At 37.8% G+C, this 22,196-nt stretch overlaps 1 protein-coding gene across 1 annotated transcript; it reads right to left on the bottom strand.

Annotated features, from left to right (window-relative positions):
- Positions 1–5,606: 5,606 nt before the first annotated feature.
- On the bottom strand, positions 5,607–22,013 carry LOC121420675. Its single transcript, XM_041615337.1, has 4 exons — positions 21,622–22,013; positions 8,683–9,831; positions 7,718–7,783; positions 5,607–5,776 (listed from the first exon to the last, which is right to left on the bottom strand). Exons 1-4 carry the CDS (start codon positions 21,887–21,889, stop codon positions 5,607–5,609), a joined length of 1,653 nt encoding a protein of 550 aa, XP_041471271.1. The 5' UTR covers positions 21,890–22,013.
- Between the last annotated feature and the right edge of the window lie 183 nt (positions 22,014–22,196).

Below are 22,196 nucleotides of genomic sequence, written 5' to 3'. Positions count from 1 at the left end.
GAAAGAGTTGTTGGCTCCCGGCCATTCACAGAGTCCAAACTGGACTAGGGCCTACCAGCCCATATGATTTCGTTCAAATAATGATAAACAATTTTTTCTGACTTATGATTTTCATACAGATCGAGCATACTGATCTTAAACAAATAGGAGTAATGCCGAAAATTTGTTAAACAAATTAAAAAATAATGATAAACAACTATTCGAGGAAACGAGAAAGTGGGATTATGATCGCGATGATGTAGGCTCAATCTCACACAAGAGGCCTGTACAGGGGCGGATCCATGACCCCCTCCCCCCCCCAAAAAGGGGGGCACATTTCCCAAGGAAAATTTGACAGGCAATAGTTCCTAGCTTTCAAAGGGGAGGGGGGCACTTGTGTTACCGAAATGACCTTCATTTTGTAGCAAAACCCTTTTTACTTTAGCTTGTTAAACTTATAGGGAGAAAATTTACCTTGATTTACGTTTAGAGTGCTCAAAATGCATAGAGAAAATGGAAACGTTTTGAAGATCTTTAGAAAGACTCGACAGAGATGTATATATGCCTACAAGTTTTCAAGCCCTTGAGAAGTTAATATGTTATTAGCAAAGGATAAGCATATTACGCCCTTATATGCCTAGGGTAGTGAAATTTTTAAGTTTAATTTCAATTATGAAACCATATTAAAAATAGTATCTGGGCCCCGTTGCATAACAGGTACCATAATATCTTGCATGGAACCCTGCATTTTGATTGGCTGTTGATCAGCGTTTCCATTAGGGCCTACAATTGGATGGCAAATTAAGTTACCACATTTGATTTGGAGCCCTGCAACTGTTTAAGCCGTGTGACGTGTCTGAGAATTTTATATATAATATGTATATAATTTTGCACTTGGTCAGGCGCGGATCCTTTTTGAGAACCATTAAAACAGAGGTGTGCCCCCTCCTTGGAAATTGAAGACCTTTTTTTTTGCTTGTCAATTTTTTTCGTGTACGATAAGTGGTTGAAAACTTTTCATTTTGGCTTGTCAAAATTTTCCTCCGAAAATTCTCCCTCCCCCGCCTTTGGAAATGGAAAATCCTGGATCCGCCCCTGGAATCATTTGGGAATTGTTGTATTAAAATAATGCACAAGAATTGGTCATCAGATCTGTTGAATCATAGTGTGTGGCGCCATCTGTAGCTCGAATCATGCTCGAATCAATGAAACAATAATTATCTCCCAAGAATCCAAGAATTGTGTGTATGTTTTTTTTTATTAATATAACTTCCTCATTAATCAGTTTGATTGAAGAGTACGGTAAACGAGGGAGGAAAAAAGAAAATCTTGTATAACTCGAGTTTTATATACAGATTATAAGTGCATTTCCGTAAATCAGATTTTTGCTGTTGTTGTACCCCGATTCTGTTCTGTATTAATCCCTTCGTGATTATAATTGTTAAAGAAATGTGAGCAGATTGATTCTAAGTTTATATTTGAAATTCATTTATATTCCTTTTCTTACCATGTTAAAAGGTTTGTGCGTAAACTTGAAACAATTATGTTAATGATGTCATGTCATATTTATATTTACATGTGATATGAGGAAGAAATAAATATGATTAAAAAAAAAATCCAATATGATATGATGGAATGATTGTGGGCGGTGAGGGGGGGGGGTTGGAAGTGAAGACAACAAAGAAGATTTTCACGATCGTGAGGAAATAAATTGACAATCTGAACTCTCTCATATATTTAGGTGGCTGACCCTAACTGGTATTTTCATGATTGTTTCTGTTGAAATATAAATTTTAAATATTTGCAATATGATAGATTTTCATCAAGGGAAAATTCTGTTTAGAAATCAGAAGATTATTTTTACACCTTAGTTCTATTCGGATGATGTGAGAAGCATTGTCAAACAAAGATAAATAGAAAACGTTACTTTCGTGTGCTTGGCAATAGGCTACAGGTTCTTATTTGATTTATTACATTAAAAATTGTTAACGATACAAAGTTCATTGCACTCAACATTCTAACGCAAAAGATTAATTGCATTTTCACTCCTTATATCATAAATCTAATTAACACAATATTGTATACTCTCTAAGACAATGATTGAATCAATTCTGTTGTTGCCAAAACGTCAACGATGTTTGTATATTACATTCCAAATTTTAAACGATTTAAACATTAAAAAACATTTAAATACTCCATCTCATCATAACACGTGATTTATATCATTCAATAAAGTCTCTGATTTGTCGATCACGCGTGACTTGTACAAAAATTCATATTCTATAAAGGCGAACATTTTGCTTACATGCACTAATATGAAAATGATAAATCAACACAATTAGTGAGAGATAGCTGGAAGTTGAGTAAAAAAAAGCGACCAGGATGAACCGGAGTGATCTATTTTCTGATCCATCTCAATAATCAACATTCCAATGTATTATTGTTGTCTAAAGTAAAATTATTTACCCGAGGTCTATTTATACTAACTTTTATTTCAATTAAAGTCCCTAATACTTGATTACTTTGTTATGTTATATAGGTCTAAACTTACTAGGAGCTATTAAGGTAACAATGTTTTTGACTCACTCTTCTGTTGTTGTTTTTTGTCTATTTCTATTTCCATATGGAATAAGCTTTGAAACGAGCATTGCGGAAGACATTAAACTGACCTGAATTAAATTCGCAGTATTGCGTGTCGTGATAGACTGCAAACTAGGTTAGTCAATAACGTACTAAATTCAAACTACATTTTCAAACTAAGCTTGATGCGAAAGTATATCTTGCAAATTGAATTTAGATTTATTTGAAGTGAGTAATAAGATAAACCATCTCAGCTCAAAATGTGCACTTTAGATAGGTAAATGACAGCGATATATTTAGTTTTGTTTAACCCTCCAAGAGTGCACGTCGCGCTTCAATTTAATTCCATTAGTGCATGTGCCCCAAAAGGGTTGAGGTGTGAAGGAAATTAACTAAAACAATTGTCTTATAATATTTGCAGCATTTGAGTCATGACATTACCTTTCTTCCCAAAATTTTGGCAAATTGAGTCAAAACTTTTGAGTGTGCAAGACCGACATAGGGGATTATAAAATTGGCGAGCAAGTGAAAAGAGTAAGCCAAAAAAGTATCGACTTCTTTAAAATGATGATATGATTATGTGATAGATATTCACATAATATTCAGAGGATGAAATAAACACCACCATTTTATTTCACCTTTTCTTGTTTTTCCTAAGTCCTGACGCTTTGTTGCCCTCCCCCCTCTTAGCAAAAACAAGTGTGTGCATAAAAACTTCCCAATAATTCTTTATCAAAGAATATAGATAGGCTATTCTTTGATGAAGACTTATTGAGAAGTTTGTATGCACACATTTGTTTTTGCTAAACTTGATTTTTAATTAGTGGGGGGGTCTACCTGAAATTTTGTGATGGACACATGTAAAAAGAATTTGACAAGGAAAAAAAAAAAAAAAAAAAAAGGGTCATCAACCTAAATTTTAGGGGGGGGGGACAAGAGACATTTTAAGGGGGTTTCACCAGAATTTAGGGGGGGGACACAGGGAAAAAATTGACAAGCCCCCCCCCAAAAAAAAAAGAGGTTATCAACTAAAAATTTAGGGGGGAGGTCATCCGCCGCCTATGCGTCCGTGGCGTTTGTCATAGGGCTTCTTCACACGTGAATCTTGAATCATCATTGTAATGATGATTGCTATTGTTATCGTAACTGTGATTAGCCTTCGTGATTCTAATCACGTTCAGGTTTGGTTTCACACGTGCTAAATATTCGACATTAGCCTTATATTGTACTGGAATCATCATTCGCATTACGATTTATTTTTTACCTTGAGAAAGGGCGGTAAATAACTGGGAAATCCCTCTATTAAAACCGTTACCGTTACTGAAAGATCAACATAATATTCGATTGAATTCTAAGAAAAATCTACAAAATACAGAAGCACTGGCGTAAATCCGTGTTAATGGGTGGGGGGATGACTGAAATATTTTGGCATTTTTTTGCAATCATGTATTTAGATATGCAAGGAATTATCATTGATATGTCCACAGTGGCGTACCGTGGGTCACGGCATTGTGGGGTCACCAGCAAAATTTTTGAATCACTGAGTGAGCGCGCGAAGGGCGCTCATTTGACAGTTATACTGACCTAATTGAGAAATTTTAAGGACAATGTCATTAAACGGATATGTATCTCACTGATCAAATAATGCGAGCGCGAAGCGCGAGCTGAAACTTTTTATATTCACACCTAAAAAGGGACATTATTATCAAAATTGTGTAATCACGATAGGTACCTGTCTTGCTAAATAAAGCGAGCGCGAAGCGCGAGCTGAAATTTTCGCATATTTTGACCCCAAACAGCGAGATTTTAAGGAATATAATTATATTTTAAGAATCCATTAAGAGTATGCATATCTCACCATAGTCATCTAATGCGAGTGCCAAGCGCTTGCTGATTTTATTAGAATTACATCTGAACACATGAAACACTTTTTGTAGTCATTGCAATCATGATTATCATACGCATCTCACTTATCAAATATTGCGAGCGCGAAGCGCGAGCTGAAAATTTAGACAATTTAGACCTGAAGTGGGGCATTCTAAGGTTTCTTTGTAGGAAGTAACTGGGACCATACGTATTTCATTAGTCAAATGATGCGAGCGCGAAGCGCTAGCTGAATTTTTTTTATATTCAGATCAGAAGAAGGGACATTTTAAGGACTGATTTTAGGAATTCATGAAGAGCAGACATATCTCACCAATCCACTAATGCGAACGTAATCACGGACAGGAAATGTTTCATATATACGAAGACCTTAACATGGGGCAATCACTTTTTGAGTCATGTAAAAGAAGCATATGTCACTACATAAAACAATGATAACTCAAGTGCTAGGAAATATATTTGGTTTATATTGAATTGAAAACGGGATGTTTTATACTTCAGGATTATATATCTCGTTAAACAGACAATGCGAGCACCAGGAACAATGAAGACGTAGGCCCTGGGCAAATTATGTTTCATAAAGTTATGATAAAAATGTTTCTTATGTAATGTATTACATAACATAATTATAATATAATATACCATTATAATGAATATTTTCTTCTTTCCCACTACGTTTCTCTTCCTTTCTCCCTCTTTTCTCCTTTCCCCCTTTTTTTTTTGGGGGGGGGTCAGCCGATGGAGGGGGGGGGGGGAAGTGCCCCCCGTAGTCAATATCCCTCCAATATTATTATTTTTCTTACCCCATGATGGTTCAATGGTTTTATTAGAGATTACATTAAAAAAAATGACTTTCCATCTTAATCCCTTCCCAAAGACCCCAACATTGATGAATTGGAAGAAACGAGGGTTTCTCTTCAATGTTATAGTAAGGACATAAGTATTTCGTTTGGAAATGGTGAACTGGCTCTTTATTTGCATTTTATGTTTCAATAATATTGTATTATTTGTTAAGTGGTATTTTAGGAAGAATTTTTACCAATAAAGCAACTATCTCTTGTGATTTTTTTTCATTTCTTTCGTAAAAAGTGGGGGGATGTTTGTACAGGCCACCCCCCCTCCTCGAAAAGTGGTAGGATATATCCCCCCATCCCCCCCGGGATTTATAACAGTGTACAGAAATTCTTCCGATGCAGGTTACCATAGTGTCGGAGGGAACAGTCGCTGAGCCAATGAACCAGATTCTTTTTGGCATCGTCACCAAATCTTCCTGAATCCGGGTAGTAGGGAAAGTAGAAGACTCTTGATGTTGAAACGAGGTGATAAAAATTTTCTGCATTCAATAAGAGATAAAATGAAAGTGAGACAAGAACAAAGGCGTGCATCGTCCATCCCACTTTGAATAATTTTGTTAGCACTAAATTATCCTTAAGCTCGTTCAACGTGTTCAAGTTCCGTGTATGTTCAGGAATCCATACAAACATACAATTTGTGGCCTAAATCTCTTCTTATAGAAGTACATTTCAACAAGAATATTTTCTGATATAATGCTATACGTTCTCCTCCATCTGCTCCCTAAAATATATACATATAATTAACAAAAGAAAATTCCAATCGCCTTATCCTTGAGATGCAAAAACATAGACAATGTAGACAGTTTCATGTTTCTTATTGATCTCATCGGAAATGAATGAAACCAGTTGAACAAAAACCGTTAAGTCCAAACAGGGGCGTCGATCCATTTTTCAGATTGGGGGGGGCAAAATCATTAACGTTCCAAAGGCGCTGGATCGTACAAGAGTAACAAGACACCCACATATACACACGCACACACACACACACACACACACACACATATATATATATATATATAGATATATATGACTCATGAGACACAGACACGTATCTCACCAACAAATTAATGCGAGCGCGAAGCGCGAGCTGATTTTTTTTTAGTATACTGGCAGGGAAAGCGTGCCTGTTTAGAACTGTTTGTAGTAACTCATGAGGAGGATACATATCTCACTACACAGGTAGTACGAGTGCCGAGAGTGAGCTAAAATTTCTTTATATTCTGACCTGAAAGCTTGATATTCTAAGCATTTTTGGTACCAATGATTAAGATTGGTATCTAAAAGAAGAATAGATGCGAGCGCGAAGCGCGAGCAGAGAATTTTGATTTTTCGATTTGAAAAGAATGACAGTTTAATGGACGTTTTTGATAAAGAACAAGATATATATCCAAGAAAAGATGAATGCAAATCGAAGCCGGGGTTCTATTGAGGCTTTAAAGTGAAAACGGGACATTTGCATTCACCTATAATAATCATGAGAACTGGGTTTTTGCTACAGAAACGTTGCGAGCGCGAAGCGCGAGCTGAAAATTTTTATATTCCAATCAGAAAAGCGGGCATTTTGAGCACGATTTTAAATAAAGAACGAGTTGTGTATCTCATTCTCGCCGCTTGCTGAACCTTACAATCTTGTTTTTTTTTGCCATATCCGGAATTATTGGGGGGGCAAAATGATATGTTTGCCCCCCCAATATTTTCATTGGTGGGGCGATCGCCCCCCCTGCCCCCCCAGGATCGACGCCATAAGCCCTAACATGACTCTTTTTTCCAAATAATAATAAACAGTTCTTGTATAGCGCATATCACAATGAATAATGTCTCTATGCGCTTCCAAAGGACTTGGATATTATTACCCCAGCTGTAGCTTGTCAGCCGTAATTACAGCGCACACGCATTTCAAGGAATAAATTCCTGCCAGGTACCCATTCACCTCACCTGGGTTGAGTGCAGCACAATGTGGATAATTTTCTTGCCGAAGGAAATTACACCATGACTGGGATTTGAACCCACGACCCTCTGTTTCAAAGTCCGCAGACTAATCCACTGGGCCACAACGTTCCACTCCTCCCCCTCTTCGCTTTGTGTTCCCCTCTGCTGTGAATTATGTACCGGAGGTTTATTCGAGTGCTCTATTTACTAGAAAAGTTTTACAAAATATAACCGAAGAATAGTTCACGCTAAAACGTTCATGATAGGTAATTCAACTGCGTAATAGTTAGTGCATCGTGTCCTCCATAAAACTTGGAGATGCCAACTTTCACACAATATTCATGAGACTTGTATGTCCGAGTTTGGCTTGAGAGTCCATCATTAAAGACTTTCGCTTAAACCACCTCCACGATCCCGGATTCCCACCTGCCTAACAAAAAAGTCCCCATAACCATAATGCACATCGAATTGTGTTTGACTTGACAACTTACTTTCAGGTTCTGAGACGGGGCCTGTAGTAGAGGCCGGAAACAAGATGGCGACATTTTGTCTATCATCTGGCAAGAAAGCAAAGAGAAAAAAGTTATTAAAAAATAAATAATAATACTGTTAGAGCGATACTATTTTCCACGTTTATTGACTGGAGTATTGATTTCAATTATTTCCTACAGATACCAAGTGATAAATTCAAATCTTGTTATTTAAGTTTCCAACTACGTTAAGTAAATTTTAAATATTTATTTTGAAAGAATTGTTTTGAACCAAGCTCCTCCCTTTGATCTCATTCTAGCCGTGAATTTATCATCCAGTAATGAGCTGACGTAAAGACAGTGGTAACAGTCTTGACAGGGAATATCAGTGTCCGACATTCTGTAGCCCAGGAGTGGATCCAGAATCCAGGATCCATGAAGGGGGTGCATTTGTTCCAAACATTTCATGAATCAATGAAAGAAAAAGAAACGGTCATCAGTAAAAACAATACGAACATTTAAAGTCTAAAAAAGGAATTGACAAAAAGAAGTAATCACTCTCAAAGTTTCGATTACCCCCCCCCCGACCAGTGCCTGCTCTACCATCAAAAAAGGCAATGTAATATTGGATGTTTTACGTACTATTGTAAATGTTAAATACGCCGAATCTCATCAATTATATCCAAAATGTCCTTTGGGGGAATGGAGCTCAGCAAGTTAATTCTTAAAATCTATGACATTTTTAAACATATTTATACGGTAGAGGAATCAATCTAGCCAGATCAAAGGAAATTCAATGAAAATTATGATGGTTGAAAAAAGAATAGAAATATTTTACCACCCACCAAGATAACACTTTTAAGGGAAGAGGAGCAGGGACAGCCGAAAAGTGCAAGAATACGGAATATTGCTTGGACAGTAATACAGCTGAATATAGACTGCATTTAGAATGGAAGCGATATATACTTTTTAAAATTTGAACATACACATGTTATCCAGGCAAGCCAACAAGACATCTCTATGTAGTTCGGAAGTCGGTGATATCCCGACGTCGATAAGAATGGCCGTGTACATATGCCACATGCCTTCCAGTTCTTTCCAGTCGCCATGCGGCATAAGTGTCCTTTGAGGAAAGAGTTTTCTAACAGCCTCCGAAACTGAATGGTTTCCTCTACGGGAGAGATCAAAGAATGCCAAAGCAGCGCACTTCTCGCTAATAATCTTCTGCTGACTAGCCATCACGTTCGCTGCATGTTGGTCTACAGTTGATTCCAATGGCGTAGATGGTTGCGTCTTTGCTGAAGTCGCTTGTCCGTAACCATGGCTCTTCGGATGAGGATATTCTCTGACGGCTGCTGACGAATAGGCATCGTCGGATGAAGTTGTGCTACGATGCTGGGAAAATCCTGAAGAATTACTTCCTCCTGCTTTCTCACTGTATGATCCCAAGCTAAGGCTGACAGAGGGCTCATGGGGATCTTGCGATAATGGATGTGGAAGTGAGGACATATCTGCTTTGCCAGCTTTAGGCATATGTCTATCAAAATTGGCGGGAGGATCTCTAGTTGGCCTTGTATTTTGAGGAACCTCAGTCCCCTCTTTAGAGTCATCTATCTCCATCGGTGCGTCAGCGGCGGAAGCAGTAGAAAAGAGAGTCTTCCTGTCCTTACTAGCACTAACATCAGTGTGCTCTAAATCCTCGCGCCCTCCTGCTTTACCACGTGTAATTTGCAGAGCAGGATTTTCATTATCAGGAGAACTATCCTCGTGTCTCGTTACACTATTTTTGTCCGATGCAGCCGAAGTAGATTTAGTCTCTGGGATTTCCCCCGACGAATGCGAATGCTCATCGGGTCTGGCAATATTCGTTGTTGTTGCTTCACTCAATCGTGCTGCGGATGTAGACCCTTCTAGGAGAGGCTTCGGTTTCTCATGATGCGGTGCATTTTTAAGGAACTCAATAAGGTGGGAGATGTGTTCATCTTCCATTTTTGCCGGGTTGTTGCATTGGATGACGTAATTAGAACACTTGAAAGTTGTTGGCTGTGACTTCTTAAACACCATCATGAGGGCGCTCTTTGATACTGGGCTGTAACTGGTCATGGAATGAACAATGACACCCACACGATCAGGACCTGCAGAAAAATTGTATAAGAGATATGAAGAGTCTTGTTCAACACTGATCGTAATACAGTGACACATGCACGTAATACCGATATCCTGATAAATCACAATGTTGAAGTCTATTCTTGATGATAAGGAAACTACTTTAGCTTACTTTCAGAATGATAGTAGTCGATGAGTGCCCAGAAAATGCCCTATATAGAAAGTTATTAAACAATATGTGCAGATGAAACATCTACTGATGGAAATTGAGTGCATTCTTTGAGGAGATGCGATTGTAAATGATATTCAACAAATTCGACACACATACATCATTTACAAGCATTCATTATGTGATTACCTATGCAGTACATGTAAATAACATAAATATAACGATGGTCCATAAATTATTTCTACGAATTAACAGGGGAAAAACTCATCACTAGCTATTTGGGTTAAGTGGGTGTACTTAAATTTTGAAAAGGCGCTGCACACTGTCATGACTCTATACGGTGTAAAAACGTTTTGTCTATAAGTGAAAACCTCAAAATGTGATAGACTTGGACATGCTATTCAGAAATATTATATATTTCACATATTTCGCTTTCATTTTCTTGGTTGGGGAATTGTTTATTTATATTTTTTTTTATTCATATAATTTCCATAATTAATTTATTCAATGGTAATCATCATTATTAAATATCATTATAATTATTGGAGGCAGTGCTCTCCAAGCCCCTATATTAACGTCAGTGTGGGTGTTTTCATGCATGTAAACATATGTGAATGTGTGTAACTTAACCTCCTCCTAGTGTGTTTTTATTAAAGCGAGCGCGAAGCGAAAGAGTGAGAGAGATAGACCCCTCAAAAGTTCGGAAATCATTGTTTACCCATTAATTTCCCCCAACTCCCAACTTTACACGATAGATATTTTACATCATTCAAAAGACCATTTAATTCACTTTAAAATGATATTATGCTTATCATGCCATCGTGAAAAGAGCAGGATTCAAAAGTGTTGGATGAGGTCTGAATTGAATAGCTGCAAAACGAGCAAAACAAGTTTGGAAATCTGAGTTTGGCTATTTATTTCTCCCAACTCCCAATTTGACACAATACATATGTGGTATTATTTAATTCTCTTTAATTCTCTTTAAATGATACCATGCTTGTTATGATATGGCATCACGAAAAGAGCAGATTTCAAAAGTGTTGGATGAGGTCTGAATTGAAAAGCTGCAAAAAGAACAGAAATAGTCATGAAGGGTCAATTCAGAACATGATGCTTTTGTCTGTGTCAATAGAAATCAAAATCCATTAAAATCAAGACACTGCTTCTGGACAGTAGTAATGGTTCTGTGAGATAACATGGTAGACTTTTAGTCGTGGTTTGGAATACCCATGTATGTTTATTTGTTGTGTGTTTGCTTGTGCAGAGGTGTGTTTGATTCCATATACACTCAGCAAAAAAAGTTCGTGGACACTTATAAAAGTTAAAATATTCCATATAGATATTTGATTGAAGGTAAATCATTGTATGTCATCATGACCAGACAATATTCCTCTTCCAGTATGACATGACATTTTCGTTTAAACAGTCATGCATGGGTAGTTATATGCTCTAAACAATAGCAATGTCAGTAAAAGAAAATTGCAAGAATGGATCAGTCAGTGCATGGCTGGTTACAAGCATTAAACAATAGCAATGTCAGTAAAAGGAAATTGCTAGAAAATGTTCAGCCTTTCTTTCAGTTGTGAAAGTTTATATGGCATAAATATCCATTAAACGACAAAAGCAAACTTAAAGTCGAACACCACTCTGAAAGAGAAAATAATCCAACTTGGACGCATCACTATTCCACTGGAATTTTAAGTCAAAGTTAGTCAATGAATTTCAGATCCGATAGTTGGTGCAGTGACAAATCGCCTTCTCAACGCAAGCATCCTTAACCTCCTATCTTCTGCAGGGGTGGTGGCCCTAGGTCGACCACTCCTAGGGCGGTCTCTGACTTCATCAGTAGCCAAATACCGCTGGTTCAAATTTGAAATTGTTGTTGGTGAAACTTGGAAATATCGAGCCACTAGTCTACATGGATTCCTATTGCCCTTGCACGCTCTTGATTGGAAAGCTTCATCTTGAAAGTGAGTGTCCAAATGATCCATCTCATTATGCATCTCATGATGCATCCCTAAGCATTTAATTCGAATGATAACCACCTATTGAAATTGTTGAATGTATGCCTACAGGATGGCCATGATCATTATCATTGAGTGGTCCATTTCTTGCAATTTTCTTTTACTGACATTGCTATTGTTTAAAGCATATAACCACCCATGCATGACTGTTTACATGAAAATGTCATGTCATACTCGAAGAGGAATATTGTCTGGTCATGATGACATACAATAATTTACATTTAATGAAATATCTATATGGAATATTTTAACTTTTATAAGTGTCCAAGAACTTTTTTTGCTGAGTGTATGTTGATGTTAAGGTGTATGAAAACAATTAAAAGAAACTCATTACCACTGAAAAAAAAGAACCGATGAGGAATTGTTAATCAAAGTCAAAAGAAACCGTTGAGAAATTCACTCATCACCACGGAAAAAACAATGACTTTCAATATTGTGTCATTTTGCAACTTTTGAATTTTGACCTTGCCCCACATCAAGGCACTGCACCTCCATGTGAACCATAATCATATCATGTAGGGTATCCGCCATTGTGGATTGCTGCCCTCTGTCGGGCAGTGTTGTATATGTTACACATGCGATTCGTTATCATCGGCCCTTATCCGGCTAGCTCTGTGTAGAGGTACATTGTCATTAAAATATGAACCATAAATATTATTGTGATTGACGCCTTTATCATTTAATGGTGTGGTGGCAGTTGGGATCAGCCCTGTCATTGTCTGTTTATGATGGCATTTGCTAAAAATAGCAGTCAGTCGGTCGGCCAAAAGTGGTCGTGATAGGTAATCTTTCCGCATTTGTCGGTCTTGGGTCGTACCACTCGCAGTAGCTGTAGTCCCATGTATAGATCAGCTATGGCTTTACCCATGAGAGGTTGCACCCTCAACCTCGCCCCCAGGCCCCAACCCGCGGCCGCCCTCACGTAGATTTCTTAAATCACTATAACTTACACATTACAAATCAAAAGAATGAAAGAGTGACTGAGAATGGGAATGAATGTAACAGTCTTGATTATGATGATTTTGATGATTATGCTGAGAAGTTGAATGATGATTGTAGAGAGGAGATTTCGGAGACAGAGTCTGAGTTAGTTGAGTTTGACAATTGTAATGAGTCCCAGTTTGATCACAATGAGTTTGAGTCCGATGATGAGCCCATATGGGACAATCCTATTCCTAGCAATCATCCTCCGTCAGTTAAGGTTTTACATACTACTAGTAACAACAGTGGGCCAAATGTTAGTCTAGGTCCTATAGGTCTAGTACCAGTAGATCCATATAGTTGCCCTTTATGTTTAGCAGCTAAGCGCCCGAGTCACCACCACATCGGTGACTGTGAATACCTCCCTCAACATGAGAAAAATATCATTGCGCAAGCTCGCCAAGCAGCAAGTATACTAGGATAAACTCGAAAACTCACAGTGAATGATTGTTATGAAAAGTATGAGTCTGCCAAGAATTTGTCAGATTGTGACAGTGATTTAGATTATGATAGTGATTTTGACAATTTGTCAACTATTGATTGTGACGAAGTTCCTGGTAGTGCTCCAACAACAGATTCAGATGTTTCTGGAATCAGTCATCAGTCACATGTTTATTGTGACAGTCCTCTTAGTTGCCTTGTTGACTCGTCGAAGTCAGATGAGTCGCCTCTAGTTCTTGAAGTTCCTCTCAGCAGGATTCATCAGAGTCCGATGGATTACATCAAGGATACCATTCATTGCCACATTGTCCAGTGGCTGAGTCGTCTATGTTGCCTAAGCAGGCCAAGATACTTCCATTTATTGACCTGTATTATGGTCAGCAGTGTGTCCGGGTCACCTTAGTCAGTGGGTCATCACAGAATTTCATAGGTTACTCAACTGCTCTGAGTCTTGGTGCTGATATCTTTGACACGTCCTCAGGTATGTGTCATGCCGATAGTTCAAGCCTGCCTTATGTAATTGTTGGAGAGACGCAGCTCGTACTTACAAGGGATGATAATGAATTCATCTTTGAAGGCTTAGTCGTCGAGGCTGATACCGTATTAGCCCGAGCTGGTATCCCTTTCTTAGAGGTGAATGATATCTCTGTTCGTCCTTCTCGGTGTTCGGTCACGATTGCTAATGGGTCCTCTTACACCTATGGCCCAGCGCCGGCCCCTGCGCGTTTAGATACACCGCTCTCAGTTGTCGTCTCGTCAGTCGTTCCTCCCATTGGCGAACATAGCATTACATCTCAGGTACCTCACACTGATCCTGCAGCCAATGTGGAGACAAATTCCTCCAGCTTCAACGTCAATGAAAAACCTTGCATACACGTCAAGCCAATACTTACCAATAATCAAGTCAGTGTGGATGCCCGTAAGGATGCTGTTTGTTCTAAGATACCCCGAACGTACATCCCTGGTGGTTCCTCCACTGCTCTTGAAGTCAATCCTGATAGCGAGATCACCAAAGTCCAACCGGAACCTCAATCCGGTGGTCAGTCCTCCCAAGTACCATCATCAAATGCCGACCAGTGCCACCTTAGTGATTCTCTGGCAGATGCGTCCCCTACTCATAAGCCTGTGGATTGCTTGGTCACCAACTTCACCGGCGAACCAAACCATCGCTGTTCCTTGAAGGTTGAGTACTCTCCTGGACGCCCCCCTGATAGGACTCCTTGTACTACCCTTGGACTGTTTGCCTCCATCCCTGCCCATGTGCACTCCAGGATGGTCTCTATCTCACCCATGCTGTCTGACGTAAGGAGGTTTGCCATACCCCTTCCATTGATCGCTCGTACTCGGCCAGGTCTCCCTTTCAGCTTGATATTGGGACCCCCTCATGGACGCCCCCCCCCCCCCGACTACATTTATAACCGCTACCCATGATTGATTCTCTGGACTTTTTTGACCATGTTATTCACATGTACCATGATGGATGAAATATTGACTCTAAGCCTTTACCTCGGATTTGGTTGCTTCTGTTTTTGCAAATACTGGACAGCTTAATTGGTTTTTCATAACTTTTGATGTCATCGTGGACACTTGTTTTTTGATCAAAATTTGATCTCATTGATATTATTGTATACTTGATGGCCTTATGTATTTTTTAAAAATGTTTTTAATACTTTTGTTTGTATGGACTACTTGTTTTGGGCTTAGAATGACCCTGCTTAGAATGACCCTGCTAATTAAACATTGTTATATGAATATGGTTTTCTTATTCATGTATTGTTGTTTATTTAGTATTTTGTGTAGTGATGGCTGCTTGTAGTTATGAGACATGTGTATGATCTTGTATGTAGTGTGATTTTTACCAGATGCTTGCTGTGCATGTGCATGGGTGTGTTTTCATAAATGCCTGTTTTCCCTTTGTTTTTGCTGAAATTAATTTGGGTGTATAAGATTGTTTCATTTATTTGAACTTTATATAGCATGAAAATGACATTGTTGTATGATACATGTATTTTGCATTGATAAGCCTTTATTGTTGTACCCCCCCCCCCCCGTTAATGCCCTTAATTTTGTTTGGTATGGTTAGGATTGCTATGTTTTGCAGCTATATGACGCTAGCTATTTATGCATTGTTTATTGTGAATTGCTTGGACTGTAGTTTTAAATATTTTCCTTTTGGCTGATGGTTTATTGAGAGTGGTCATTTTGTATATTACCCTATCAGTTAATACCTATTTTTATGTCATTTATCAGCTGTCCAATTTAGACTTTTGTCTTATTTCTTATCTGTGTATTTGTTTTTTAACGTTGCAGGTAGGAAATTATGTACAAATGTGTGTATGTTTTGGTGATTTCTACTTATTTATCTGTTTATCATTTTTATATACATGTCAAAAGTTGCAGTACATTCATGATTTTATAGTGATTTTATTTGACTTATATATATGTTACAGCATTTGGTAAGTTTTGGACTTATTACTGTAATTATGTTTAGAGATTGATAGGAAGCAGTTTGCATGCCCCTTGTACAGTTTTTATTTCAATAATGTGTATAAAGGATGTGCTTATTCTTTTGATTTTAGTTCATGGTATCGAGACTCTTATATTTTGCCTTGTGCGTTTTACCAACAAATTAGGCTGATTTATATGCAAGGGCGCCGGAAGCGGGGGGGGGGGGGGGCACCGCACTTGCCCCCCAAAGAAAATTTTTGGGGGCAAAACGAGATTTTGTCCCCCCCCCCAATTTTCCCCCTAAAAGTAGAAAAATTATATTATTTAAGGACAAAAGTAAACGATGAAGGCACTTTTCTGCCTAAGAATTGTCATTTCTTTTGTCAAAAATGAAAAAAAATTCGCCCCTGACGGGGCAATTACACATCATAGTAAGCCTTGCGTCTTTTGACGAACATGTCCCTCTGTGAAACATACCTTTGATAAGCCCCTTTTCCATCTTATTACAGTGTGATAAACAAGACCGCTGAAAGACCTTTGAAAGACCATGAATTTTGGTTGATCTTTCAGAGGTCTCTCAATGAACCTACAATGGTCTTTGAGGTCTTACGCGAGTCCTGACCAATCTTTCAGTGGTCTTCGTGGTCTTCATGGGCTCCAAAACTTCTTGAAACGGTTCAAAACAGTCTTACAACGGTCTTACAGGAAAATTGTCTTTCAGTGGTCTTTCAGCAGTCTCTCAAGATTTTTGCGGAGATCACTGTAAGACTCATGAGAGATCATTGAAACATCATTGAAAGACCATTGAAAGACCAGGCAAAGTCCATGGAAAGAATTCTGAAAGATCACTTATTGCATAAAAAAATCTCTGAAAGACCATTGAAAGATCTCGAGAGGACTAGTCTAAGACCAGTACGACAAGAAATATCCAACTAGTCTTTCAGAGTTCTTTGAGGGGTCTTTCTGAGCCATTCCACAGAGTCGACAAATTTCATTGATCTTGAAGACCGCTGTAAGACCTCACCAATCTTTCAATGGTCTCCGTTCTGTGGAATGGGGGCCTATTAGTATTAATGAATACATTTCAGACTAAAACCGAATGGCAAATTTGCATGCTGTGTCGGCTAACAAACGCGCGGTCGCCCAGAAACGCTCAGACCGGGGTGGTGTTTCATAAATATTTTCGTCCGACAAGTTGTAAGATCTGACAACTTTCCTGTATTCTGATTGGTTAAGAAGCATTGTTACCATAGTAACTGTCGGATAAAACGTCCTACAAGTCCTTTCATGAAACGCTCCCGGACCTGGGGAGTGTTTCATCCGACAAGTTGTCAGATCTGACATCTTTCTCTGATGTTGATTGGCTGAGAGGTACTGTTACTATGGTAACTGTCGGATGAAATGGGACTTTTCGGATAAAACGTCCGACAAGTCCTTTCATGAAACGCCCCCCCCCCCCCGATATCACCAACGCGCGTGAACGCTAGTTACTCGAGCAACATATGGAATCTGAAAATAGCTGTAAAACCAAAAGTTTAAAGAGTTATAGAGGATTGAGTAGTTGCTTATTGGATAAATGAGAAGATGCTATGATTCGGCGAATGGGGTGTAGAGCAGGAGTACTCATCTATCAACTAATCAAGCCTCTTCTTCAACCTTTTCTGGTTTACTGTCTTTATCAGGATTACGCTCATTTGAACAAAACATTACTCGACTTTCACTGTCTACTTCCTCCTATCAATTTCAATTCTTCCTCTATCCACTTTTTCTCTTTTTTTTTTCGAAAACTCCACATGGTGTACCGTCAACCACATCCGCTATTGGAATGTAATTGTTTTCTTCTAAATAATGTTACATAATGTACATTATGAACTGCCGTAGTTTGTTAGTTCATGATTATTTACCAATGAATATTTCCAGGAATTCGATATTCATCATTTCCTAGTTATGGTCACATTTTCCCCAGAAAATATGTAAAGAAAAAAGAAGATTTTGAAGGGGTCATCCAAAAGTGCTTCCCAGCCATACAAAACATGCCAAAGGAAACACATAAATCGAGTAATGTTTTAAATTTTCAGAAAAGTTTTAAATTGTTAGACAATAATTAAGCAGGTCATATTTCTTTTTCCTCCAGTTACAAAATATGAAACGTTTTGCCTATGTATGTATAATCAGGGACTCTCTCCAATGCTGAGGTCAGAAATGATATAAATAGAATGGGTATTTAAGCGCTTATCGTCGTCTGCCACGTCAGAACACCCGCCATTTTGAATTTAAAAAGACATTCATTGGAATGTATTTTGTTTCTGTTGTTACGCTTCTTCTTCTTCTTCTTCTTCTTCTCGCGTCGTCCGTGTATGTAAATGTACATAAATATTTCTGAAAGGATATTGCATGAAAAATGTAATTTCTGGTATTTTGAGTCAATATAAGCGTATTACGTAATTTAATTGATCAGACACGAAAACCACATTCCGAATTAAGCGAGCGTTTTGCGCGTAGATTTCATAGGTTCTCATAAACTCTGAGTATAGTCTTTCGTAGTGAATTCTATGTTTAATTCTCAAGAAATTTATTTTTGAATTCTCTTAGAAACGTAACTTTTAAACTCCATTTTTACACAAAGTCCTTACCGTGGGGGGGGGGGGGGTCCCACGCCCTCTACCGCTCGATCGCTTCGGTATCTCACGCTGTCAAAAATATTGTGCCCCCTTCGGGATTTTGCCCCCCCCAAAACTGAAAGTGTTCCGGCGCGCCTGTTTATATGGGTAATGTTTTGCATTGGTGGAAATTGATTTTTATCATCAGTTGCTGTATTTATATAGCTTGTTTATTGTTTAAAGAAGTAGGCTTTTATTCAGTTCCCTATTATGTTAAAAAGAAAAAAAAGGTTGCCATGGTAAGCTGTTATTTGTCTATGACATGTTGTGTATTTTGATGGGATAATAGGGGGATAATAGGTGGAGAAAGTAATTATGGTGCTATTTCAATTTAGTTGTATGTAGTTTATGTTGGTGAACTGGTATGTACTCTGTAGTTGATGATAGTTACAGGTAATTTGTATTAGTGATAAGACAATGATTATTTATAGTGATACATGTACTTTGAATTATCAACAAGACTATTATTATTCATGCAGGTGAACTGGTATGTACACTATAGTTGGTATTAGTGTTACAGGCACTTTGAGTAATTGATAAGACAATGATTATTAGCAGAGTCAAAATGTTTACTGTTGAGCATTTCTCCATTTGAATTTAGTGGATTTTATGTGAAGGCCAGTTTGCATCACTGTTACTGTTATTGTTTAAATAGTTGTATTGCTTTATATTTCAACAGTTGAGTTGTGTTTTTCATAGCTTAGATGTGATGATATGGTTTAAATTTGATTTTACACTTAACAAGCTATTTGGATGTCAGATGGGTAATTGCAGTAATTTAGAAAGTTAATAGAAGAGAAAGTTAAAGAAGTTAGTAGAGGGAAAGAAAAAGTGGTCACGCCATTGTGGATTGCTGCCCTCTGTCGGGCAGTGTTGTATATGTTACACATGCGAATCGTTATCATCGGCCCTTATCTGGCCAGCTCTGTGTAGAGGTACATTGTCATTAAAATATGAACCATAAAGATTATTGTGATTGACGCCTTTATCATTTAATGGTGATCATTTTTAAAGAGAATCAAATGTTCTATTCATTAATATTAATTACGCATTAATATTTACTCGAACCGATGAGGAATTATCGATCAAAGTCAGATTTCCACTTTTGTTAGGAGTTTAGTAATAATAGTAATAATAAAGCAATAATAAGAATTATAATAATAAGTTCAAAAAAATAAAGATTATCACTTGATTGTTCATCACTTTGAAATGGGGGGGGGTGATTGTTCACAGCGTCCCCACTCTAAGAATTGGGGGATGCAGCCCCAATTTCCCCATAATCCCGCTCTCCCGCCGTGCATGCCCCTGAGATAATAACCACATTATATGTTGATTCAGTGGATATTATGAAAGAATGAGACAGTTTGAACATTTCGGAAGGTCCGGTGATGATTGACTGGATAAAAAAACAAATGTAATAGAAATTAGAGGATTATAAAACTTTGGTGTTTTTGTTCGAAAAGTAAAAAAAAAGAATGAGACGTCAATGTGTTATGGAAAACTAAATATAAAACATGTCAAAATGTAATAATTCATCAGCTTATCCACGAATGAACAGCTGTATAAATACTCACTAATTATTCAACTAAACAAATAGAGATAATTTAAAAGCGAAAATTGAGCACAAAGTCTTAATATAAACATATGAGCAAATTTAAGCATTTCTACAAGAAAATGAACAGGACGCGCATCTCACTAAATAAAATGACTATACAGTGCGTATCAAAAAAAGTTTACACTTAGAAAAAAATCCTGTAAAATTATTGATTAGTAATATCTTGAAAAGTATTCCACATTTTAACATTGGTACAGATCCATTTAAGCAAATGACGATATAACTTTCGAAAAATATTTCCGCTTGAGTGAACACCACTTACTTTTGAAAAGTTAGTGAAAAATGATTTGCGCAGAACTTTGAAATAGTTATGCGAATAAAAGTAGACCATAATCATGAAAAACACGTTCAATTTAGCTAATAAAATTGATTTGAAGATATCTTTTACTTTTTTTAAACTTGTTTCATTGCCCAAAACACCATGAAGAGTGCATTGCACCCCACCCCACTCCCCCACACACCAAGGCCATCGTGATGGTATTTGCTTTACAATGAGCTGTGATCCACATGAAATGGCCTAGGCTTGATTTTCATTTTGTTAATCACTTTCAAGCCTGGGAAAGGTCTGGAAAAGTAAGTATTAAATGAAAAATGAAATGTAAACCCACATTAAATGATAAAAACTTAGTGAAAAGTGCTGGAGATGTCTGATATAAACTTTTGGTCAGATTCAGTTATGTCCTAAGATCCAGCTGGCACAAAAAGGGTAAAGGTTGTGCTTAATAAGTGTTGAAATTTTCACTTTTGGTGGCAAAATTGTTCCAAAATGCTTGAATGTATCCATTTCATTTCAATTGACTAAGAGGGTAAGGGAAATGTAAAAGAAATGTTTCGCAAGCTAAGTTTGATTTGGCCCTTTCCCCTCGACAAAGCGTTAAAACGAGCATTTCTGCGCAAACAGATTTCTGCGAGCTTTACAAAAATGGACAGTGCTCACTCAAGTGCAACATTCTTTCAAAACTTTTACTTTCATTGGATAGATGAGACCCAAACCCAAGAATATATGTGAAAAATTACCCACATGTTGTATATTTTTTAATTCCCAGGACTTTTTCAAAGTGTAAACTTTTTTTTGATACGCACTGTAGAACACAAGACTGAACTAAACTAAAAATATTCTTCACCTTGACTTCAGAATGGAAAGGTATAAGCGCTATATACGATCCATCTTATATGAATCTCTAAATCAGGCAATGCAAATGCGATAAAGCAGTAGGAGATATTTTCCCCTTACCTTTTCTACTTCCCCCACTTTATAATCTCTTTCCTTACTTCCTTTCTTCTTCATTTGTTTTTCTTTCCTTAGATTTTTTAACACCACCACAAGTGGGAGGGGTGGACCCTTCCGCCCCCTGGGTCCACCTCCATGGAATTGTATATTTCTCTAATTCTACATGCCTGTCTAGGCCTTATCATGTAAATGTAATGGAATATCTTCCATAATTAACTTCTCACTGGAATGGCCATTAATAAATATTTACCATATTTTTCCTTCAGTTTGAGCAGCAGTTTGTTGTATTTAGCGTCTGCAACATCAGTGATGGAGTTACGACCTTGTGAAATTGAATGTAACAGAACCACAGCGTCATACTCATCTTGAGGCATAAAGAACTGTAAGTCCCGATGTGTGAGTTTCACAAAAATGCAATCTAGTCCATGACCTGTATTAATACGTTCAATTAACTGATCTACACAGGATTCCGTTGAGAGGGAAAGAAAAGCAACTACGATACCACCAGCATTGGCCATTATTCTGGGTTGTTTCTGCTGTGCTGTGCGGGAACTTGTAAGAACAATACACTGGAATTCGAGTATAGCAAAGAAATCTGATGATTATAATTTCCACAAGAGTTGACGATTGCGAAATGTCATATGACCCTGAGGAGAGGGGCGGGATGTTCTATGGAGGCCCGCCTTAATGGGCGTTTCTTATAACCGTGTTAAGCATGCGCACTTTGCTTCCACTGGGAGGCTATTTACCAAGCCATATTTGATGATCACATTATGCTAAGAATTTTGAAATCAAATTATCTGTGTTATTCATTCGACCTCTCGC

Source organism: Lytechinus variegatus, chromosome 8 (assembly GCF_018143015.1).
Source record: "Lytechinus variegatus isolate NC3 chromosome 8, Lvar_3.0, whole genome shotgun sequence".
NCBI classification, from domain to species: domain Eukaryota; kingdom Metazoa; phylum Echinodermata; class Echinoidea; order Temnopleuroida; family Toxopneustidae; genus Lytechinus; species Lytechinus variegatus.
The sequence above is the reverse complement of the archived record's forward strand: the minus strand, read 5'-3'. Positions and strand labels throughout refer to the sequence as shown.

Excerpts from the sequence above, each read along its gene's own strand:
- LOC121420675 (XM_041615337.1), bottom strand. The coding sequence starts at position 21,889 with ATGGCCAATGCTGGTGGTATCGTAGTTGCTTTTCTTTCCCTCTCAACG. Across the intron at positions 9,832-21,621 it reads CAAACTGAAGGAAAAATATG|GTCCTGATCGTGTGGGTGTC; the intron begins GTAAATATTTAT and ends ATTTTTCTGCAG. Across the intron at positions 7,784-8,682 it reads GGCTTGCCTGGATAACATGT|ATGATAGACAAAATGTCGCC; the intron begins GTATGTTCAAAT and ends CTTTCTTGCCAG.